The sequence below is a fragment of the Plectropomus leopardus genome, chromosome 8, assembly GCF_008729295.1.
Source record: "Plectropomus leopardus isolate mb chromosome 8, YSFRI_Pleo_2.0, whole genome shotgun sequence".
Lineage (NCBI taxonomy): Eukaryota > Metazoa > Chordata > Actinopteri > Perciformes > Serranidae > Plectropomus > Plectropomus leopardus.
Genome location: NC_056470.1, coordinates 19,036,050 through 19,060,589, shown reverse-complemented (window position 1 = coordinate 19,060,589; position 24,540 = coordinate 19,036,050). Strand labels below are relative to the sequence as shown.

Sequence of the window (24,540 nt, the reverse complement as noted above, 5' to 3'; positions counted from 1 at the left end):
GTTGTTTTTTCCTTTTCTGCATGACCTGTTGAACTCAGTCACAGAGACCAGACACCCACTCTCTCTCTTTTTTTTTTGTCTCATATCCAAAAATATTTCCTCATTTTAGTCTCTGTTTACAGATGACCTTAACATGACACTCTTAAATGACCTATATAGTAGCATTTCAATTCCTCTAACGGTAATTTCAACATTCTCACTTCATAATTTTTGCAATTGCATAACAATTTTAACCTTTCTTGGACAGATCCTTAAGGGCTCATGTCACATGAAACTTGTTCCCTATCCTAGCATTATAATCACACTTTAGCTGAAATCATTGTTCGGTTACAGAGATTTAGGTTACATACTTACATACTCCAACATACTGCACATGTTTTGACATGTCCATTTTATGTGATATAATTTCAACTAAGTCTTGTTGTATTTCCTGTAAACAACACAGGGCCCCGATGATCCCAAAAAAAAATGATGTGATCATTAACTCATATCCTCAATCATCAAAGAACAGGATCTGCCTCACTGTGTATGGAAATAAGGTGAGAGTATGAGAACTATTGAGCTGTGCCTTTTAATGATCAAGCTGAGTAATCCGAGAGTTTATTAATTTAACAATAATAACATTATTGGTATTATTGGAACATTTACATTAAGCCTGACTAGAAGCAAATGGTCTAATTGAGTTTTTGTAGCTCAACATTTCCAACACAAGAGCTCTCTGACCTCATATAATTACTTACTGTATTGTATGAGCTCACATACCCCTGTTGTCCTACACGGGCCCAGTGTTCTGATATGAATGCAGTATTACAAATATACTCCAAAAACATGTATATGATGGTGGTTGTGGTTTGTAAGCAGTATTCTTGTGTGTTTGTGGATATGCATTTGGTCATTGCTACAGTGATAATATTGGCAATTTGCATATAACATTTCCTTCCCAACAGGACGTTGTGCCATTCACTGTGAAAAACATGGGTGACGAAACGGTTTATGTAACTCTTCAGACTTTTGACCTCGTGAACAACATCTTTACTATCAGAGACACTCATGGAAACACTATCAACACTATGAAGCAACTCCCTCTTGGCCCAGGTAGTAGGACGAAGACACACACGATCATAAGCCCCCACAAGACACAAGAGGTTCTATACAGTTGTCGGTAGTATTTTGGACATTGACACTAGTGACATATGAGGAATTTTTAGCAATAGTCCATATTATATACACCATTATTAATCATAAAGAGGACAAACAGCACAGGTATTGACTGACAAGCAATAGCAGAGAACAACTATGAGTCATCATAACAGAAACGGGAGGCTTCACTGACTGGTCTTAGTGATGTCCATTATGCCCGGTATGTGAAATTAAAGTATGTATCATTTTGTATCCAGTTGAGAAAAGTTACGGTTCATAATCCTTTTGCAAATTCCTCCAGACAGGACAATCATGTGTTAGATTAGGCTCAGTGCCGGCAACACTTACAGCACATAAAGCGATTTGAAAATGCAAATGCTGAATTCAAAGTGTAAAGACACAAAATATGACTATTATTGTATGTTCATGTGGTTTTTAATAAATGTATTATTTTCTAATAAATGACAATGTCTAATGCTAAGAATTATCTTCTATTTTAATTCATATTTCATAAAGTAACATTACTGCATGTGTATCTCTTTTCTTAACCTTTTTTTTTCTTCCATACAGGAAAGACCTATGAAATCCAGGTCCATTTCTTCTCTGAGCATGCAGGCTTCTATGAACAGCTATTGATCTTTCAGTTGCAAACATGCCAGCAGTCCTCAGATAAGTTTGAGATTATGCGCCTCTTGGAAGTCATTTGTTGGATATCTTCCAGTGAAGAGTCCCTCACTGCAGCCACAGACGCACATTTTGACAGCCGAAAGCCAAAGTGTGCACCTCCGACTGGGTATGACGAGCTAATATCATGTCATATTCAGGTTTAGTGATTATGCTGCATCGAAGTGATACTGAACTTGTGAAATATGGCCTGTGATAGGATGCTGAGTGACCCACCAATCATTTTCTAATTCACAGTGAAAATACATTCATTCTTTTATTTTTTACTTAGACTCCAGACTCCAGACACTATATTTTAGAGCTTGTTTATTAGGAAAAGTGCCAGTTAAACTGAAAGAGGTCTGGGGTAGTTATAATTTATATATTAATTATGAATGTTTGTGTAGTACCTGAGCCTTGTCCTCCTGTCATTTGGCAAAAGTTCTCCTTAGGCAAAGCTAGCTGGGAATCCCCCGCTGTACAGCATTACTTCTGAAATAATCCAATACGCTATTTTGTGTTTTAGTACAGATTTGAGAACCTGAATAGTTTCTCTCATGGCCTTACTTTACTAGAAATCAAATGTACGCAAGTAGCCTTGAAAGCCTGAGTCATCATGAAAGAGTTTCATATTGCATTTCAATTGCTAGCTGACTGTCTCCATTCACATGGAACATTATGACCCAGCCCAATTTACGCACTGCACTTCACTGGTGTTAGTAGTCATCTAAATCATTGCTGTCCTAAGTTTTGTCTTTGATTTTCGACTTCAGTGTTACAGTCACATGGCTTAAGCTAAGGGTGCCTTTGAAGGGATATCCAATGCCCAACAGTATAAAAGACCTCAAGAGATCCAACATGTACGTATTCACACTTATACTCACACACACATACACACACACACACACACACACACAGACACTGACACACTCACACTCTCTCTCGCTCTCACACACACACTAGATGAGAAGTAGTTACCATGCATTGTGACATAAAAACTGAGCTTTTAATAACAACCAAAACCTGTCAGGGCAATATATTAAGCAAGTCAAGAAAAATTAGTCTATTATTAGATAATGACTCATCCTTGAAATAGTTTCACTCCACCCTGAGCAAAGAGCTGTTCTCATTAGACAAACAATGGATGAAAATATTACATCTTAAACTAAAGCAGTCACAGTCTTAACTAACATGGAACTTAACTGCTTTGATTAGACAAAGAAAACAGAACCCCTTTTCTAATGAAGCAGTATTCATCAAGTGAATCACATGTACGAATTTTTTTTCTACACAGCAATTAATAGTGACAGAAAAAAGTCAGTGTGTTAAAGCTGTAGTTGTTTTTTTTAAAAATTATTTTTAAAAATCTTTTAATATTTCCTGAAACTGTTACTATAATCACACAGCGCCAAATGACAGCTGCTTTTACAGACTTTTCATCCCTGATTGGTCATTTTTTAGTTCACGCGGTAGATTCTAGCAATTTACATTAAAAGCAGCGGGAGGAGGAGGGACATATATTTTTCCACAGACTGTTTCACGTTCTTCTTTCTTTCAGAATATACTGACAGTTGTAGTTTGTATAATGCAAAAAAAAAAGAAAAAACAGAATAAGCCAAACACTTTCAAGGCATGCAGGAAATATGTCCTGCTTGTGCCTGTAGAAGTGATCGAGTTTTTCATGTCACTGGGTTCTCTTAAGGACCCTGGAGAAGATAACTCTGAACTGGAAGAACTACTGCCAGAGGTTCCACATGCTGCTGCACCTGGAGGAGTTCCAGCAGAAGACAGACATTGAGAAATACAACAAGGATATGCCCATGTTTAGACACAAAAACAACAAAAACCTTCTCATGCTGCAGGTGATGCACCTAACATACACACACACAATAAAACATAATGACTGACAACCGCTATTGCTGGAGCGTTCACCTAAACAGCTCAGAATGAAACCCTAAATCAAACAAAAGTGTTTTGTATCATCAGATTGCAGGTGTATCTAAGACCTCACCAGCAACGCTGCCTGGGAACCCAGTGATGGTGACTCCTCTAGACCAGTTAGAAGTTATGGGAAGAAGTCCTTACAAAGGCTGGGTCAATGATGTGCATGCGGAGTGGGCCTACGTGCAATTCAGCGAAGAGTAAGGACAGGCAGTTGTTTAAAAAAAGAGAGGTCAAATTAGATTAAATGATGAATCGTTTAAAACACTGAAACATAGATTATTTGATTGTATGGTGAAGTATTTGTCCATTTTAAATTTAGTCTATGCGTACAGTCATCTTTCTGTTGGTGCAGTTTGAAATTAACTAAATAAATAGGAGAAAGATCTGCTGCTGCTCCAAGTGCCAAATTCAACAAGTGATACACTAAGACTGTTTCCGTTTCAGGGGTTGCACCTTTGTTCAATAATTTAAGATCAGCGTAAACCAGCATAAACTGCGGAGAGAAATCACTGTTTCCACAGTCAGTTGTCTGAAAAAACTTTGTTTCACTACAGCTATTGCTCTAGTCTAAGTTACGAGTCTGAAATAAGTTTACACCTTTCCCATGCATTGTTGGTTCTGTAACTCTGGGAAAAGTAGAAAGATACAGATAACAATGATACCAACGAACAATGATCCTCTTCAAAAGCACCAAAGAAAAAGGGGGAGAAGTGTAATCCTATTATTTCTTATACTAAAGACAGGCCACTAGAAAAGGTTCTTGGTTTTAGTGTTGTTTTAAGTTTGCTCTCTGTTCCTCACATGACTGCGTGTGAATTTGATTGTAGGTTCCTGAGCCGTTTCCAGGAGGGTATGAGGTTCCGTTGTACCTTCTTTATCAACCGCATGCCCCTGCGTACTCAGCACAGAGCAATAGAGCTGGTGTCCAAGCATAAACTAAACCATGTGCTGTTTCCTACTGGACAATATTCATCCCACAGTTCATATCTACAAAGGTCAGACTACCTCAAGGTCAAGAATCCAGGAAAATTCAGTGCAAAAGCTGTCTCTCTTAACTGTGACTCAGATCCCTGACATCATTCGTTCACACCTCTGTTTCTCTGTCATCAGGGTGTCAGAGCTTGAGAGCAACCCGGAGCAGCACAAGGCTGTTCAACACATTGTAGCTGCTACTGCAAAGCCTGCCCCTTATCTGGTGTTTGGTCCACCTGGTACAGGTACTGTGCATGCATTTGTGTCTCCTGATGCTGAAGTGTTAATTGTATATACATTAATATATTTTTTACATGTATTGTTTAGGCAAAACAGTGACTTTGGTGGAAGCCATCAAGCAGATAGTGAAAACGCAACACTCATGCCACATCCTGGCTTGTGCTCCTTCCAACAATGCAGCTGATCATCTCTGTGAGAAAATTGTGGAAAAAACAGCAGGGTGCAAGCACAGGGTTTTTCGCTTGTACGCCCTAAGTTTTCCTGTGAGAAACATTCCCGAAAATATAAAGGTCTGAATTCCTTTTTTTTTTAAACTAAATTCTTCAAAAACAAAAAAAACAACAACCTAGTACGCTTAAAAAGGCAACAGTTTCAAATTAGGATATTAATGACGCTCCACTGAAACACGCCAGTACATAACAGCTATACAGACTTCTGCTACCTCACCTCCATCAAATATCATCCCTCACTCTCCCTTTGTGTAACTTTTAAGTAGATCCTGACTACATTATGTTCTGAACATGTATGTCTCAGCAGTGGAGTTGTGTTTCATTGTAAATGTAGTATTGTTTAGTGTAGTTTAGTGCTATCAAACGTTATTTTAGCCTCTGTGTATATATGTGTAATGTATGTGTATTTGTTTGTTTATGTACATGTGTGCTTTGTGGTTTTCTGTAGCATTACTGCAATCTGAACAAGAACAAAGACGCACTCGAGATTCCCTCCAAAGAGCAGCTGATGGCATATAAGATCCTGGTCACCACCCTGATAACTGCAGGAAGGTAGGGTACTTCTTATGTTTGTGAAAATTCTCTCTAAACAGCTAACAAGGATTTTTCACAACAGATACATATTTTGAGGTGAACACAAATGCAATGAATCATATCATTAATGGTTGCATTTCATTTAAGTGTGCCAGTTCCATCTAGTGTGGTAATGTGCTGGCGTAAATGTGTGGCTTACTGGGAACAGCTACATAATTAATATGTAATGTATTTAGTTATATGTTATTCAGCTACAGTTTCCTCTATCATACTCTTGGCTAACACTGTACACCGAGCTAACATGCAAAATAGTAGAAAAGTTACAATTTAGCCTAATGTTGGGTGTAATTTTCATATGCTAAATGTTTTCCAAAATATAATTATAAAATATACTAGAATCAAAATTTTACAAACAGTATAATATTCATTAATATTAATGTAGTCCAGTCTTTATCTGCAACTTTGCAGAATTACTAGGTTTAAAAATAATGACTATACATGAAAAAAACTGCAACAAATTTAAATTTTGATTTGGAATTAAAACAGCAATATTATGAATGAAGCTTCACAGTGACAAACTATTCAGTACAGCCATACCAAATTACAATAATACAATTTACTTTAGATTAACTTCAAGTAGAATTGCCAAGTCAGGGCAATTTTCTGTTAAGTTACTTATATAAAAAAGTTTCACATGGGTACATGAAAGTTACTGAGCCCTCATTTAAAAAAGACCTTGTTACTACAACAGCAATTCCTTTGTCTATTATTAAGATTGGCTCCATCTCTCTCTCTCTCTCTCTCTGTCTCTCCAGACTAGTGACAGGAGGGATTCCTCCAAATCATTACACCTATATCTTTGTGGATGAGGCAGGCCAGGCAACTGAAACAGAGTGTATCATCCCTCTAGGAGGTGACGAGCAAGTTCATCTGATTAACATATAGTATTTGATAATGTGTTTAAGCTGTGCCCTTAATGTTTCTATGTTTGCTCCAAAGGTTTGCTGATACCACACAGATGCCAGGTAGTGCTGGCTGGAGACCCTAAACAGTTAGGCCCCATCATCACATCCAAAGTGGCAGAGAAACATGGCATGGGTGAGCACTGTATACACCTTTTAAACCAACAGTTTATTTAATGCAAATCTGAAAATAGCAGTGAAAGTTGACTCAACAACAGCTTTTGAACAAACAGATCACATACTCACTAAAGTGCTATCCAGATGTGGTTTATTATTGCCTGTACCTATGGAGATTTGAAGACATCTACTCTGTGCAGATGTGTCTCTGTTGGAGCGTCTGATGAATGACAATGACCTTTACAAGCAACATGAGACACAGGGGTTCAACAACCGCTTTGTGACCAAATTGCTGAGGAACTACAGGTATGGTACTGGTGATGCTTCAGCGTGTTGCTTTATCGTCTTGCAATGTCCCTTTTTCACAAATTTTCATCGGCCTTCTTTTCTGCTTCACTCTTTCTCAGGTCCCATCGTTCAATTCTGAAAATCCCCAATAAGCTATTCTATAATGGAGAACTTCAGCCTTATGCCGATAAAGCAGCAGTCAACACATACCGAAAATGGGAACACCTGCCTAAGAAAGTATGTCCACACACACACATATACACATATATTTGCAATCATCTCTCTCCCTACTCCTGTTCTTATTTCTCTCTTTGTGTTTCAGGGTTTCCCTTTGATCTTCCATGGAGTGGCAGGTACTGATGAACGTGACGCCAACAGTCCCTCTGTTTACAACATGGCAGAGGTGGAGGTGTTGAAGGATTACTTGAAAGCCCTTCTAGATCACTTACACAAAAAGGGCGTGACCAGAATTGAACCAACAGAAATTGGCATCATTGCTCCATACAGAAAACAAGTGAGTATGTTATTAAAATAATATGTGAAAATATTAATAGACCTAGATATGGCACTGCAAGTCAAAAATTATTAAAACAAAATGTACTAACTGTATCTAACTCCTTAGAGGGTATTTTAGTGCAAACGCTGAACAAGACTTTTATTTTTCTTTTTTTTTTTTTAGCCGGCCAAAATGTTAGAATTAATTTACATGAACTGAACACACACTAAAATTGCGACAGCTACGGCTACGCCTCTGTGAATCTTGGTTTACGCCATGATTAGTTTACCTAACCAGCATTGTCGCCTTGATAGCAACCCATCAACAGACCACATCCACCTGTCACTCAAAGTGACCATGGACAGAACTTTAAGCCATAATGAAATGTGAATGGGTGAGTTATACAAAAACTCACCTTTCTGTACAGTTGTCTTAAATGTTGAAATTAGACCATAACTGTTTTGCACCAGGCTGTAAACCTGCCCATTTCTGCTGTAAAGTTGGACATTTTAACATGGGGGTTTATGGGTATTGACTCACTTTTAAAGCCAGCCTTAGGTAGCTATTTAAGGAACTGCAGTCTCTAGCACTTCTGCATTTGCTTCATTTTTCAGCCGCAAGGTTGCCGCTTGTTTTAAAGTGATAGTCACAAATTTAAGTTTGATGAAGCATTGTGATGACCAGCAGCACATCTGGTTGAGGATGTCCTGTTAACATTGTCCTATTTTTGTTCCCTGACAGGTGGAGAAAATCCAGAAAGCCCTTCAGACAGACAAAGATCTAAGCAAGGAAAACCTGGAGAACGTGTTGGTATGGAGATAGAAAGCGATCATCTGTTGGTACATGTTTAAGAGATTTTGGAACTGTATTAACAAACCTTGTATTCATGTTTGTCATAGGTCGGATCAGTGGAGCAGTTTCAGGGTAAAGAGTTCAACGTGATTCTGGTGTCTTCGGTGCGCAGCATCCCCAAAATGACTGCACAAAAGCAACACTTCACTATAGGCTTTGTTGACAGTGAGAAGGTAAAAAAAATTACAAAAACACATCATAACTTAAGTGCAATAAATACTATTTGTGTAAGATTGCCATAATAAATTAGATGCTCATTTTAGGATTTTGAGCACCTCGCTGCAAATGCTTTCATTTTCAATATGAAGGAACATATTTCCGTGAAACTAACACACATTAATACATGCACCCTCACGAACTGAAACTGTCTCCTCAGAGGTTCAATGTGGCAATGACGCGAGCACGAGCCCTACTGATTGTGATCGGAGACCCGAGAGCCTTGAGAACTGACTATATCTGGAACAAGTAAGGCTCTATGTCCTCATCGGTCTAAAGCTCTTTCAGTGGAGGTGAATTGGTGGGACTATGGCAAGCTTCATTCCCTGACCTCTCTTTAAAGGTTAATCCATTACTGCTTCAGAAAAGGGGGTTACCGTGGCATCACAATCTCTGATTGGAAAGAAGAGGAAGATACACAGAATAATGTTCAGTCAGCAAGCCTCTGGTAATATGGACATTCACAAATAATACACACACTTTGATCTGTATGTGTTTGTTTGAGAATCAGCTTGAAGACTAAGGATTTTTTGGTTCTCTTTCCACCTCTGATCTTCATCCCACAGTGAGGAGTGATTCATCAACAGCTGGACCTTGCTTACTTATATTATCCAGTATTTAACATGAGAAAAAAAAGTAAGAATAAACAACTGGTTGAGAAACTGAGAAGCAAGTGTGCAGTTCAGGACAGACACAAGGTAGCACTGCCTATCCAAAAGCATATGTTATACAACTGTATTGAATTTAAATTCTACATACAGTTTAATGATACATAAATAGAGTTAGAATGATACGTTTGCTCAATCCTCTGATCTTTCTTAATTTGCCATGCCAATAATTTACCTGCCATTTCACCTTGTTCAACAAACCTCTGCTTCATCTTTTAAATATGTTATTGTTTTTCATTTCCAAATTATTAAGCTGGTAAAGTATCGTGGTGTCTTTAGATAAAAAATGAAGCGTCTCTAGCTTCTTGTTATGACGACGGCAGCGCATGCAGATGCAGCAGCCAGTAGCTCCTCAAATTCTTGTTACTGTTGGTTAGCCAACATTTTTATATTAAACCTCCAACTAATGCAAGTTTAGTATAACACCCACAGTCTGTTTCTAAACCTCTGAACCACCGCCAACACATCAGATTTCTCTCAAAAATTCAAATGAACAATGCAGTGACAACATACTTCAATCAGATTATCAGGTTTTCCAAAGACAATTTTTATGACAAGGGCTACAATATGTTTCTATGGTAACAATCGGTGACACCTGCAGATCACTGACAGACAGAGGAAAACACTGACTCACTTTATGATTTGCTGAGAAATGTTGTGGAACAATGAATTGTGTTTCATTTGCAATAGAGAGTATGAATAGAGAATGTTGAATCAACTTGAGTTGATTCAACATACTGAAGCTGACTTAACACATTTTTGATCTGCAGTATTTCCCTCCCCCTATTTGTGTCAAACCTAAAGACATTGAAATAACTATAGAGAGACAGGATCTTAAGTCTGCTGATGACTATATTAAGCCTCTTGTATGGTTAAGGACAGCGTCACTGCTTAGTATTTGTTAATTTGCGTCACCCATTTCTTCAAATTAATGTCTTAAAGACCTAAGAAATGTTTGATTTCTGTTGAAGTTATTTTTCCCGCAAAAAGCGTGTAAAAGAAGCCATTAGCTGCAGTGCAGCTGTGTAGCTACTTGGAGTACTTGTTTAGTTCCAATAAAGCTTATTTAAATAACTTCCATGCATCCATATCATCACCACAAAACGTCACATCCATAAAGTAATATTAGTACTATAAAGTCTATTTGAATTTTAAAGGTAAACAGAGGAAACAGGATGTGCTAGTTACGTTGACCGGCTTCACATTTTAACTTCAGGAATGTAATTTCCTACATAATCACGTATAAATGTACTTTTCCATGTGTGCATAATATGATCTGCTATGAGAGAATCCCTGTCCTAATTGTAATCAGTTTTTTTTTTTCATATTCATTTAAACCTCCCTAGGTGATCACTATGGGACCATGAACAGACAATAGAGCTTTTTATAGTCTTTATTTTATATTGAAAAAAAAAACCATTTTAATTTAAAGGCTATACGTCTTGTCTTTTTCATTTTATTATTATCATTTTAATGGTTTATTTATTTGTTTGTTTTAATTTATTTTTAAAAGGCATCAGTATAGAATAGCAATATACTGCTGTATCTCTGATGTTCGGCGACAGTTATTGCCTTTCAATATACAGGCTAAAATAATTATTCAAGTAAAGTAAACCTAAAGTTATTATTGCCAATTTGTTTACCGACTGACTCACCTAAATCAGGTCTTTTTATAGCTCTCCCTTGGTCATGTGTTTTTTCAGTTTCGCTTTACTCATTTGGCTTACGGTTCTCGTTAAGTTTCGTTTCTCCGGACAAATAACTGCGGGGATGCACCTGTTTTATACACCCGGTCTTGACCGTCTCAGTACTGCTGCTCCCTCACACGAGAAACAGAGAAACACCGCCCCTGTAAATAGTCCGGGCGTAGAAAAGAAACCTACAATCCTCTGGCTCTCCTCTGAGATGCAAATAAAAGCCGCGTATAGACGAGCGATACACTGTTTCCATACTGAGACGAGTAACGGGGACGTTTTCATTTTTGAGCATCTTTGATCACATCAGTCTTCGATCATGGCTAAGAAGACGATATCTGTATGCTGCCAAATTGGGGTCGATTTCTTTGAGTTTCTGAAGGAGAGCGATCGAGCATCCATTACAGACAGACTGGAACTAAGAGACATTTACAACAATGAATTCAGGAGCCGGTGAGTTATTATTTCATATATAAGATAGCTTTAATCAATGCTTCTGAAACTAAACGTTTTTGTGTTTATTCTAGAAATCCAGAGACCAAAGATCCAAACTTTGGGTCAGTTCTCCATGCCCTCAAGGTGTCCAACAAAATAACAAGGCGAAGAGACAATATTCGCTTCAACTCTAGGGTATGCAACTTCCGCATTATATTTTAGGCATCTAGGTCTATTGCAATATTGTGTCATATTTAAGCAACGGTGAGCGCATTTACAGCTTTTGAAATGATAATGCAGAGTCTGGGTGCAATCTTTTAATTCAGCTTGTAATGGTTTACTAATCCAAGTATTGGTTATTACAAAGTGGTTATATTTAATTTTGGTAAAAAGAGAATTTAAGATTAATTCTGTTGCTTTGCATCTTGTTGCTATGCAGGAATGCCTTCTTTTGCCATATCTTATTTCTGGACATTTTTCAACTTTAAGGCCCAATTGAAAATATTTGTTAGAAAAGTAAATACAAGTTACCTAATTTTTATGAATAATTCAAAATTAAATTACTATTAGACTTAGGGCTGGGCGATACAGCTGAGTGTTTGACAACCGAGTCGTATGTGCTTCCACAGCGTTTCATTATCAAACAGCCGACGGTCCGACAGCAGCGCAGTGAGACAGACAAACAGCACCAACGTGTCTGAAGCAGCCAAATTTGGTGAAAAGTGACGTATTTAGACATATACAGACTACTTTGTGTTAGTTTCAGTTGATTTGGATCAATTATTTAGAAACACCAGGACGCATCGCTCCGTGTCTCATCCAGCCACTCGCACTGAGCTCTCATTATTATCACCAGGGGCAGATGTAATGTTTTGGGGACCTGGGGCCACAAGGACATCAGAGTGGTGTCATTTTCTCAGAAACAAAACTATTTGAATATCTGAAGACAAAGTTTGCTGTTATATTTAATGTTTTTTTTTATATATATATATCATATCCATATGCAGATTAGATATCTTCAGTTACTGCCAAGTATGTCATAATGTACCACTTCCAATGAAAAAAATCATATCTGAGGACACTCTGCTACTCGAAATTGCCAAGGTTGACATGATGTGATCCTCTGCACAGGTCACAGCTCTTTTCATGGACCAGTGGCATACTCCGAGGGGGCGTCGACCAGAGCCTGTCCAGAACGGAGTGGTCGCTTTGAGGACAGAACAGACCTTCACCTCTGGAGATCAAGCAGAAACAGGAGTGCGAGCCCGTAGGAGACTAGCCAGTCTTCTGATGGAAAAGCTGAAGTCTAACAAGTAACAGGCCGAAATCAATGAGAGTCTGCTGATTATCACACAAGCAAACACCTTTTCTATGAGCGTTGTTGTTTTTCCCGTGTGAACTGCAGGAGCTCCAATACCCATAGGCTAATACCAGCACTGCACAAAGTTATGAATTATAGAGCTTTTTTATCAAATGCTTTACTGCCATAAACATCTGTCACTGGCCCTACATTCACTACCTTAACTTCCTCCGTCCTTATTATTTCTGTATACTACCTAAAATACCTGAAAGAGTACATTTGGAATTTTTCTCTGTGATTTAACTGTATCTCCAAAGTCACAGTTGCCTTCAACAAAGTGCATCATAACCTGCTCTTTCTCCTCCACAGGGCTCAGTTTATCTCTGACAAACATGGTATCTGCATCCGCTCTGACCGTCAGTTTAACAACGGAAAACTCTCCTTGTATGTGGACGGCACATGTGAGGTATTATGTTAAAAAACAAAACTGTAGCATTTTCTGATGATCATTTACTAAAACACATAAATCCATCAGAGGCTGTGGTACAAATGTGAAGCTCCACTATATATATATATATATATATTCATATTGTATATATGTTTTGTTTTTCTTTTTTAAACAGTGTGTGGTAAATTTGAATGTGGAAAACACAGGAACAGAACCGGTGTATTTCACCTACTACACCCCTCTGCACTGGCTCAGGGACCTCATTCTGAGGGATGAACACAACGTGACCAAGAAAAACCCTCTCTGTCTAAAACCAGGTAATGCAGAAATCGCAAACGAGTTTACTTATATTTGAATTTATGATGCCATATTTTGCTCCTCCTACAGAGGATTTATGGACACAATAAACTAATCATTACTTGTTATGTTGTACTCTCAGGTGAAAGTTATGAAGTCCAGGTTCACTTCTGCTGCAGTGTGGTTGGTTTCTATCCAGCTACACTGGCCTTTGAATTCAAACCGGACCTGCAGCCCTCTTCTTCTGCGTTCCACATTGTGCGCTTCATTGAGGCTCAGTGCAGAACTGCATTAGGACTGGAGTTGGCACCTATAGCGCCCTACAAACCCCGCTCCCTCCCTGCCTGGACGCCGGAAACAAATTTCACGATTGAGGATGGACAGCGACCTGAAGGGTATCACCGTTCACTCAACACACTGTTAAATACACCGCAAATGTAAAAATTGAAATGCTGTTACACTCCTGGTGATATATCCAACCTTTTCCACTTTGTCTCCTCCTACCAGGCTGTCAGTGATGCAGCTAAAAAATGTGATTGAGCTAAAACAGTATCGAATACCAGAATACATGAACCAGCTCATCCAATCACTGAAGCAGTCCTACTACTGTGATAGAAGGTAAAGTCAGTTCAGTTTTTGATGACATTTCCAACCACAGATCAGTAGTTACAGGAGCAGTGTGTAGGATTTAGTGGATTCTAGTGGTGAAGATTGCAGATTGCAACCATTTGAAACTTCTCTGATGTGCCAAGTGTGAACTCCAAGTTAGAATTCCTTCATTGTTAATTGGTCATTGTTCAGGAAGTTTTTACTGAGAGCTGAATTATCTGGTGAGGTCTCTTTCTCTCCAAAACAAACTGACCTGATGACTTTAACCAGTAAAAAAAAAAACCCAGAATAAAGCAGTGTCACATTAAAAAACGTTTTTGCAACGCTGCTCATTGCGGAGGGACTGCTAAATGTGTTGGCCGACATGAAAATAGGAATGGCCCTATCTGGAGCCAGTGCTTGTTTTTTTTTCTATTCTGGGCTACTTTAGAAACAAGGTACAACATGGAAAAAGACCTGCCCCCTATGACGATATAAATGGCTCATTCTAAGGTAACAATAACATCATAATTCTTATTTTCAGGTGTATAAACTAAAGAAAATATACCTATACAATTCCAGTTATGCCAATATTTCCCTTACACTACACCTTTAAAGGATAATGCTGGTGTAATAACTATGAAAAGCCTAACCTCAGTAATGTGTTTTCATGTAATGTGTGTTTTGTCAGTTCCAGTGTAGCAGGTAGAAATTGCATTTATATACAGCTAATTTGCAGCTCCAATTACATGTGAGGGAAGCGTAATGAGGCCAGTTTATTTATCCTTTTTTTTTTTTAAATCAACCTGATGATGACCACCACTTTATTTAACTATTTATGGTTATATTTAGACACTTCCGACATTTGGTTAGGATCAGGTAAAGATATGTGACTTTGTATTATACAGTCACCAATGACTGTATAATATTATTATCATTATCAACAAAACAAAAACACTCAATCCCTAACCTTAACCAAAGTGCTTTTTGTTGTTGAAACCTAACACACACACTGTAATACAGTTTGTTTCCTTTCTTTTGGTCTGTTTAGAAAGACCTTGCTGAAAAGTCCCCTGAGCTGGGACAACTACTCAGAGAAGTTTCAGCTGCTGCTGTATCTGGAGGAGCTTCAGATGGAGGTGGACATCAAGAGATACAACATCCCCAACAGTGAAAAAGAACACGCCATCATGTCAAGAGATCCAGCCAACAAGAAACTTCTCATTCTGGAGGTAAATATGCGCTCACTCATTCACTTACAGATCTCGCATAATCGCTAATTCTTTTACCTGTTCACTCCCTCTCTTAAAGATTTCTTAAAGCTATCCAGCTCTAGCTAAGTGTGTCTGTAGTGCTTGAACTGAAAATATATAAAATACACGAGCATAAATCATAAACCACAGCACAAAGATCTATTGTATAAGCCATTGAAAGAAGCATTAGCGATGACATGATTGTGTGGATTTCTTTTAAAAAGGCATTCTTGATATCTACTACTGAAGAAAAACAGACAAAGAAAACAAAAGACAAATGATGTCTTATATGTTAAATTACTTGAATGAGCACTTGGTTATAATAACCGACATAAAAAGAATTCATCAGTTGCTTGTTCTTTTTCACCTGCCAGGTACCTGGTGTGTCTGAGAACCGCCCATCTGTGCTACGAGGGGATTCGCTGCTGGCGTATCCTACAGAAGAAAAACAGGTGAAGTACCGTGGCTATGTCCACAGTGTGCAGAGGGACACGGTCAAACTGGGCTTTAACTCAAAGTAAGACTATTTATTTATTTGACTCATATTCCACAGGTTTGTTAATATCTGACTTTCACACAGTTTGTCTGTGAATTTGTTTGCAGATTGCTGGATCGCTTTATAGATAACATGAAGTTCAATGTTGAGTTCACTGTCAACCGCCTGACTGTGCGCGTTCAGCACAGAGCAGCTGAGCTGGCAGCTACGTTCAGATTGGGACAGGTGCTGTTCCCTGCTGCACCCACTGACTCCTCTCAGCAGCCTGAGCTTCCCCGACTCAGGTTAGGCATTCAAGCATATAGATTGTATATATCTTCACACAAGTGCAAAGTTTTGGCTGGTTATTTTACAGCACAGATGTTTGCAGAAGTAAAATCCATAAAAGAAATGGCTGAGCCAAAGCCTCCAAAGGATACTTCTTAGAGGGGCTTTCTAGTTTCAAGCTATACCTACAAATACAGAGAGAAAAATGATGCTCCCAGTAGTGATAACATAAAATGCTGCTGGCTTCCTAACTGGTTAATGTTCAATCAAACATGAAAGGATGTCAGTGTACTACAATAAATATATTATTGGAGGCATTTTAAAGAGGTTTCTAATGGTCTCATCACAAGATAAATCATGGTATTCTAGCCTGACAAAGTACTTGGATGTAATCATGGCGGTTCACTCTGTCTCTCTGTAACTGACATCATGTTCCTATATATTTCTGTTGATAGGCTGTTTGACACAAAGCTGGAGAAAAACAAAGAGCAGTATCAGGCTGTCCAACACATTATAGCTGGCTCGTCCAAGCCTGCCCCTTACCTGGTGTTTGGCCCACCAGGAACAGGTACAGCAAGTACCCGCATATTACTTCCTTTTGCTATTCAATAGAGCTGCACTGGTCTGCAATTTAGGTTTGATCTGTTATCCTACCAGCAGCTCAAAAAGCCATCAAGTCAATGCACTTCACTTATTTCTGATGTTTCTTTGTTTGTTCAGGAAAAACTGTGACTCTGGTTGAGGCCATCAAGCAGATAGAGAAGACCCAGCCCTCCTGTCACATCCTGGCCTGCGCTCCCTCAAACAGTGCTGCAGATCTGCTCTGCGAGAAGATTTGCGAACACGTGGACGAGCATAAAGTGCTCCGCATGTACGCAAGCAGCCGGGACCCAGATCATGTCCCCAATAAACTCAAGGTCAGCCAGTACATTCGATGCATTATGTTAGTTTTAGATGTGAAGCATTTCTTTGTTGCACACAGTAACTGACATTAATATATATATATATATTAGATTTTTTCATGGTCACCTGGCAGGAACACACAGGCACCTGACCCGGTGGAGGACACTGCCTACTAATAGACTTCATGACACATAACAGTGTCTAAAGAACCGTTCACTTGCTTTACTGCTTGCAATACTTAACGCGTAATACTGCTGCAATTCATTGTCAAGTCAAGTAAATTTAATTCATAAAGTCCATATCACAAATTGTCAATTCAATACATTGCAAACGTATTTGTTTAATTGTGCAACATTCTTTTTTCTAGCCTCATAATGGTTTGTGTCCATGGCCGTTGTTGTACCTTCACAGGCATGCTCTAACCTGGTAGGGGATTGTTACGTTTTTCATGCTAAAGAGAAGCTGATGGAGTATAAAATCATGGTCACCACCCTGTTAACAGCTGGAAGGTAGTGAATGTTTGCACACCTGCACCATAAAATAAATAAGTGGCACTCGGTTGTTGCAGACTACAGTATCCACATCCTTATTACATTCCCTGCCATCCAAATACCAACCAAGTCAACTTTACAGATGAACTAATGTGGGAGAAAGTTTGCCATCATGTGTGTTCTTTATAAACTGTGCAGGCTGGTCACAGGAGACATTCCTGATGGTCATTTCACTCATGTGTTTGTGGACGAGGCGGGACATGCTGTGGAGACTGAATGTTTAGTCCCACTGGCAGGTAAAGAAAATAAACAGCTGCTTGTTTTCTGTAATTGTATTGAACTTGTTTTATGTGTTGGTTAATTGTTATTATCTGTTGGACACAGGGCTGCTGGATGCACAGTCTGGTCAGGTGGTTCTGGCTGGAGACCCCAAGCAGCTCGGACCCATTCTCAGATCCCCCTTTGCATTGAAATACGGCATGGGTAGGCACACACACACACTCATGTGTACACTGTCCTGTTTATAACACCGTAGTTTGGATAAGTGAGGATACAGAGTTCTGCAGTAGATTTTGTTAGCTTACATACAGATTTAATTTAGGAACATAGTCTTGCGCTACTTGTGTGTGTCTAACGTTAAAATGCTCTGCTGTCTGCAGGAGTGTCCCTCCTTGAGCGCATGATGAATGATTTCTCTCTGTACCGGAAGGACGAGGGTGTGTTCGACAATCGCTTTGTCACCAAACTGCTGCGCAACTACAGGTGTGGTACTAGAGATTTTTGATGGTCACTGCTTGACAGAAAATATGTTTTTTATTTAAGTGTTTTTTTTTTTTTGTTGTTTTTTTTGTTTCTCTTTTTAGGTCCCATCCTGCCATTCTGAAGGTTCCCAACGAGCTCTTCTATGAAGGAGAGCTGCAGTGTTGCGCAAATGAAATTTTGCGAAACTCCTACTGCGGCTGGGAATATCTCAGGAGAAAGGTAATGCTTCTTTTGGCACACACGTTCTTACTCTACAGACCACGCGCAAACTTTAACTGATCATTTAGAAGTCATAGCATAAAATACAACCAGCAATACAACTCAAGAGTTTAACTTTGTTTTTGAATATATATTGAAGATATTTCCATCTAGAGCAGAAACCATTTGTTAAGTAGTTCAGCAATGGAAAATTATTTGCAATTTATATAATCCATTTGGTTTTTTTTTATGAAACTGTCAAATATATGCTGTTTTGGCCTCCCCAAAGTAAAGATATTTTTTCTGTATTTTGTCATTTTAAATTAAATAATGATATATTATTGGAAAAAAACAAGAATTTGAAAGATAAGTCTTTCCCTCTATTTTATAGCCTATTTCATAGACTTGAATAGTTTTAATAATGAATATCTTTATTATCACACTACAAATTCAATATTTTCTGACTATGAAATACTGTTTTCATTGTGAATGACAGAAAATTTAGGTTGATTACTATTTCGTCATTGAGGATTTTAAGGGACAGAAGAGGCAAACTGATTCATCAGATTATTAAATTCTGCATAGCATATCAGTTTTCAAAAGAAGTTGTCCCAAAACATTTTCTATGATATTTCTATAATAAAATCAAAAATATGTCTGAAATACCTTTTAGGACTTCCCGGTGATCTTCCATGGGGTGACTGGTTTAGACGAGCGTGAGGCCAGCAGTCCTTCATTCTTCAACACAGCAGAAGTGGAGGTGCTGATGGACTACGTGAAGAAACTGCTGCAGACACAAGGCAAGAAGGGCCTCGCCACCATCTCCCCCAGAGACATAGGCATCATCGCACCCTACAGGAAACAGGTTAGAATTAATTCAACACACAATGTACAACAATATGGATTATTGTTGTTGCAGATTACTTTAGTTCAAATACAAATAAACACAATGTGAAAAAATCTAATTATATAAGAGATAAAAAGATGTTCTTTTCTCTGTGTCACATAGGTGCAGAAAATCCGCAGGGCCCTGGAAAAAGTTGGAAGAGACTTTAAATTTAAGGACATGAATGCCCTAAAGGTAAAAGAGATTTCACACTTAAGTAATGTGAAACACACAGCAACAGCAGAGTCTAAATTGTGTATATTTGTGTGTGTGTGTGTGTGTCAGGTTGGTTCGGTGGAGGAGTTCCAAGGCCAGGAGAGAAGAGTGATCATGGTGTCCACAGTTCGGAGCAGCCCTGATTACGTAGAGATAGACAAGCAGTTCAACCTCGGCTTTGTCAAGAATGAGAAGGTATACAACACAAACACAATTAGAGTGTATGAACGTGCAAAACACACAGTTCTGACACGCTTTTTTCTTGTCCAGAGATTTAACGTGGCTGTGACTCGAGCTAAAGCCCTGCTGATTGTGGTGGGAAACCCCAGAGTGCTGAACACAGATCCTACCTGGGCCCGGTATGTGTCACATGACTCCTGATTTCTGCTGTCAGCTACTGATATTTAATTTATTCCACATCATCCAATGGTTTAAGACAAAAAATACTATGAAACATGTACAGCTCTCTCCCAAAACCAAAACCTAGAGTGCTAAAACTCAGTTTGTGATGAAGTCTGGAATAAAGACTGAATCACAATGTTTGTTTACATAACTTCCAGGTAGAAAATCTACTTGTGAAGCACATAAAATGAAACAGCACTGAGTAAATGCTTCCTCACTTGGTTAGTTGTAAGCCAGCTCAGAAAAGGCCTGTTAAAAATATCAATATCAGCTCAAGTGTACGCTGTATTAAGAGTAATTTTACTGTGTGACCTTGCAATTAGACAGCCCTGTCCAACAGGGAACTGAGGCCATTATCTCAAAAACACTAGTATTTTTTCTCCACAGATCACTGTAAGTTGCTCAGCGGTGAAAATATTCCTAATACAGAGAACATTTACATTGATTATTGCGGCTTCTAAAAAATAAGTTTGAAATACTTGCCCACAGACGCCAAAAGACACGGTCAACTCGTCGTCTCTGGGTAGTTCTCACTGATTAATAATCCAGGGTGGTTGATGTGGTTCAAGAGTAGTTTGATTTAAATGATGTGTGGAGGGTTGCTGGGTTAAGCTTTAAAGTGATTTGACTGAGTGTCGCCTCAATAAACATTCCCAAGCAAACAGGCCTTTACAACAAAAGTTCAGATCAATGGAGTAATAAACAAATTCATCGAACAATAAACTAAGATTTAACCAAGCACACAGAGTCTTCCACACAGTCAACAAGTTTCAGCACACCTGCCTCTAATAACAGGGTCCTGAGATGCCAGGTCAGATGACACTGTGCACACGAGTTACTACCAAAATATTCCACTGGGTGCCGCCAAACTATTAACATCAAAATGATTTTTTAAAACAAAAGGAAATTATAAGAGATTGCTGGAATGGCTCTGACACTGATACATACTTTTAAAACGCATTTTGCTGCAGCCCCTGTCCTCAGAAGTACATTGTTTATCTTAGCAAAGCAAAGCAACACAGTACATAAAATAAGAACAGCAGAAACTACAGACAGGTCAGATCAGCGTATTTAACTATATATATTTAAACAGAAAAGTTGCCTCTGAAAATAACTACAAAAGTAAACAACTTCGCTGGTTTCACGTTTCTCTGTGTTCTTAAATCAGTTGCTGGTTGTCTCTTAATTAAAGTGTTGTTCTGCTTTAAATTTAAATTCAAGAGAGCAGTCCCTCTTAAGATTATTCTCTCCCTCTCTGCCTGTCTGCAGGTTCATCCAGTACTGTCGAGAGGAAGGAGGCTACACTGGTTACGAGCCTGTAGAGGAAGACGAGGATGTGGCAGTGAGACTTGCTGCCCTCTGCATCGACATCAATGTTGAAGGTGACAGACCCCTGTCTTTGTTTTTATTAGTATCCACTCCAAAATAAACTTTTCTAAACCTGTGTTAACACTGTTCACCTTGTTTTCTGTCTGTGAATCTTTTCTTGCCAGTGGAGACTGCAGAGAGCGTCGTTCAACAGCACCTGGACCCCGAGTGGAGGAGTGACCTGTGAGGAAGAGGAGAGCACAAACTTCCATCCTGATTCATTTTGCATCACAGTTTCAGGACAACAAGATTGTCCTCAATTTTTCTGAAAATGGCCGAATGGCATCTTTCTACTTATTTCCACAGCATTCTTATAACCAAAATAACAGCGTTTCAAAATCCCTTTTAATATCAACTGTATGAACTTGACCAAAGACCGTGATAGGGGACAGGGAGCTGATTCTTGTTTGGAGCAGACAGTTTGTCTTTGACTACCTCAGTTAATTGCACTAACATGCCTTCCCCCTGCAATACAGCTGCTCCTATTACTTTGTTCAAGCTGCAGCAAATTATATGGGGATTTTAATGTTCAGTTTTAAAATTAATTTGTATTGTTCTAAAGAATGACTTTCACCAACCAAAAATGTTGATCTCAGGGTTGTTATTTGACAGATTTCCATTTTTCTCGATCATTGCTGCTTTTAGAATCATATCATGCTCATGTGTCCAATTCTTAGTAAAGCTTTTTAAGTTAATATTAACCAAATTAAAAATGTTTATGGTCTATTTTGAACTGTTCTGTGATTTTTTTTTTCCTGAAAATTCAAAGCAACTTTAAAACAAATGAAGTGCAGAAGTTGTTTTGTCAAAATATATATATAGCATTTGCAAGATTCTGTGTTTTGGTTTGGAAAAAGGGAAAAAAGTCAGTTTGTTAAAAAAAAATAATAAAATAAAATAAAAAGCATGTTAAACCAAACCAGTTATGATTACACAGTATTTCAAAAATACTTTAATATCATGTTTGTCTCATCCAGACATTCAACACATCCCACTCCTGTTTGTAAAGCATCATCACAATCAACATTTTCTCTTAAACTATGGTGTTTGATGTTATAGACAAAGAGGCACTGTCCAGAAATTAGCCCAAGCCCGCAACACTGATCTCTATGGATCTGAATGTGGTGAACAAAGAGATCACCACAGTGGTAGCTTATGATGGTGGTACGGTCAATGCAGGGACCATTAAATAATGTCAGTGTGTTCAGGGCTCTTTCATGACAGGACCTGTTATGCAATATGTTCTGCATCTCTTTTGTGATACAGAAGCACACACTAAATGTGTCAGAGGGCTGGTTGTAGGAAGATGAGGTGGTTTGATGATTCAGTCAGCTGAGTGATGACAATAAACGTCTGGAGAAAATGGCTAATTATATTAATTGTGGTTGCAGCCACTGAGAAAGTTGGCTCTAAGAATCTGAAGCACAGTTCTGTTGCAATTCCTTGTTTGAATCTCGTGTGGACAGAGCTTTTCACAACGCATTGATGCAAAAAAAATCTCCAAATTTACTGTTTAAGCTCTGAGCCCAAACACTCCACAGTTTCTTATCAGTTGGCCCCACTTACATGATGTTGAACTGAAAAATTTTGACTAGACACTTGGTACAAACTCAGATATCATAATTACAATCACATTTCAAGGAATGTTGCTTGTGTGTATTGTGAAATTAAGGCTTAAAAGAACACAACAAAAAACAAATTTAAAATATCTAAGAGAGCTACTGATAAGGTGGCATCTATGGTTTTAACAACCAACTTCAGAATAAACCACACCTGATCAAACATGTCGAAAGCATGCTGCCTGACATCAAGGCCTGATGATTGGCTGCCAGCCTGCTGTTAGCTAGCTAGCTAACACACCCATGGATGAACCCCATGGTCCCTCTGTCTTACTCTCGTCACTCAGAGACTACAAAGCCGAACACTTTGCTGATCCGGTCGGGAAGAGACTGCTGCTAGTAGCAAAGTATACATTTCCAGTCACCTGCGTCTCTCTCCTCACCCCCCCCCCTCCCCCCCACACTGTCTTTAGTGTTGTCATTATCATGTGGATGAATGAGAGCAGAATTAAAACAATAACTATGAAAAGTAAAAATTTACTGTATAATTCATGTCCTTATTTTGAGGCTTGTATTTATGTAGTAGCTTAATATCTGATATAACTTGAGCATAAAATCAAATCAGCTGTAAGATCTCACAAGTGTAGGTTGCTGAAACAGAGAGAGGTCTCAAACAAAATTAATTTTCTCCTTATTTGTAATTCTTTAAAAAAGGCCATTTTTGTGTCAGTATGTTAAGGAGATACATGGCTTTTGAAACATTGTTCCAATATTTACTTTAATGACTTTGGGGCAAAAGAATCACTCATAAACTGTGCTCACTTACTTCTCCCATTGGAATGAATACATGATTGACGTTCCCTTAAATTGGCGAAATCAATGTGGTACAGACATAGCAAGTGACTCTTAAGTGAATTGCTTCTGTTTATCAATAAAGAACCCCAGAAATGAGTCCTAAAACCCAGAAATACGTAAGCATTTCAGCCCCTTCACAGCCTTCAGTTCCTTCGTCTCAAAGTCAATGGGTTTTTTGAATGGGTTTCTGGATAGAAGCCTGAAATAAGGTCTGTGGTTAACACTAGCCTAAGAGACTTTCATGTTTTGTTCTATGACATAAAATTCATCAGTAAATACCCCTTTGTGAACATGAGCTTTTACTTGTCCTAAAAAAGGCTAAATTACACTACAGAACGTCATCATGTTGAACACAGCTTTGCAGCCTTGTGATGGTGACGCGATCAAAGTATAGTTTGTTTTAGCCTAACAATAGTTTTTTACTTCTGGCGATTGTATTGAGGCTTCAAAAACCCTAGAACTGGTGATCATTTGTAAAGATTATCTTCCTGAACATAACGTGTAAGTATCAAACATTTGTGTGCCACAGAGCTTATTTGCTGCAATGATCCAAAATCCTGTAGAAAAATCCCATTGGCTTTTGAAGAGGGAATCAGGACGATATCAGCTTCTGGGTTGACCTACAGAAAAACGTCATCTCTCGGGAACTCTATTGTGTGTGGTAGCAGCAGGCTGCCGGCCAATCATCGGACCTTGACATCAGGCAGGTCGCTTTTGTCATGCAGAACTGGGCATGGTTTCATCTAAAGTGAGTGGAAAAAACAAGATGGCACAATGATAATGACATTTTGAGCTGTCAA

The 24,540-nt window shown here is 38.6% G+C and overlaps 2 protein-coding genes across 2 annotated transcripts; both read left to right on the top strand.

Moving 5' to 3' along the window:
* The first annotated feature begins 1,353 nt into the window (after positions 1–1,353).
* On the top strand, positions 1,354–9,258 carry LOC121946436 (putative helicase mov-10-B.2). Its single transcript, XM_042490996.1, has 18 exons — positions 1,354–1,360; positions 1,711–1,933; positions 3,506–3,665; positions 3,790–3,944; positions 4,575–4,758; positions 4,868–4,964; positions 5,047–5,249; positions 5,638–5,741; positions 6,539–6,636; positions 6,723–6,821; positions 7,003–7,108; positions 7,210–7,327; positions 7,413–7,604; positions 8,328–8,396; positions 8,486–8,611; positions 8,815–8,903; positions 8,998–9,102; positions 9,221–9,258. Exons 1-18 carry the CDS (start codon positions 1,354–1,356, stop codon positions 9,228–9,230), a joined length of 2,145 nt encoding a protein of 714 aa, XP_042346930.1. The 3' UTR covers positions 9,231–9,258.
* Positions 9,259–11,206: 1,948 nt separating this feature from the next.
* On the top strand, positions 11,207–22,059 carry LOC121947359 (putative helicase mov-10-B.2). The gene is made up of 23 exons (XM_042492376.1): positions 11,207–11,469; positions 11,544–11,646; positions 12,583–12,764; positions 13,121–13,217; positions 13,375–13,516; positions 13,639–13,891; positions 14,004–14,114; positions 15,136–15,316; positions 15,712–15,854; positions 15,941–16,117; positions 16,556–16,668; positions 16,821–17,017; positions 17,415–17,512; positions 17,693–17,790; positions 17,879–17,977; positions 18,154–18,256; positions 18,358–18,475; positions 19,128–19,319; positions 19,464–19,535; positions 19,626–19,751; positions 19,827–19,915; positions 21,228–21,340; positions 21,452–22,059. The coding sequence occupies exons 1-23, from the start codon at positions 11,336–11,338 to the stop codon at positions 21,511–21,513; spliced, it is 3,003 nt and encodes a 1,000-aa protein (XP_042348310.1). The 5' UTR covers positions 11,207–11,335; the 3' UTR covers positions 21,514–22,059.
* The last annotated feature ends 2,481 nt before the right edge of the window (positions 22,060–24,540 follow it).

Bases quoted from the DNA above. Each gene is read 5' to 3' on its own strand.
- LOC121946436 (XM_042490996.1), top strand. The intron at 6,822-7,002 runs GTGAGCACTGTA...TACTCTGTGCAG, and splicing joins GGCAGAGAAACATGGCATGG to ATGTGTCTCTGTTGGAGCGT. The intron at 8,397-8,485 runs GTATGGAGATAG...TGTTTGTCATAG, and splicing joins AAAACCTGGAGAACGTGTTG to GTCGGATCAGTGGAGCAGTT.
- LOC121947359 (XM_042492376.1), top strand. From the start codon at position 11,336: ATGGCTAAGAAGACGATATCTGTATGCTGCCAAATTGGGGTCGATTTC. The intron at 15,317-15,711 runs GTAAATATGCGC...TTCACCTGCCAG, and splicing joins AGAAACTTCTCATTCTGGAG to GTACCTGGTGTGTCTGAGAA. The intron at 16,118-16,555 runs GTTAGGCATTCA...TTCTGTTGATAG, and splicing joins CCTGAGCTTCCCCGACTCAG to GCTGTTTGACACAAAGCTGG.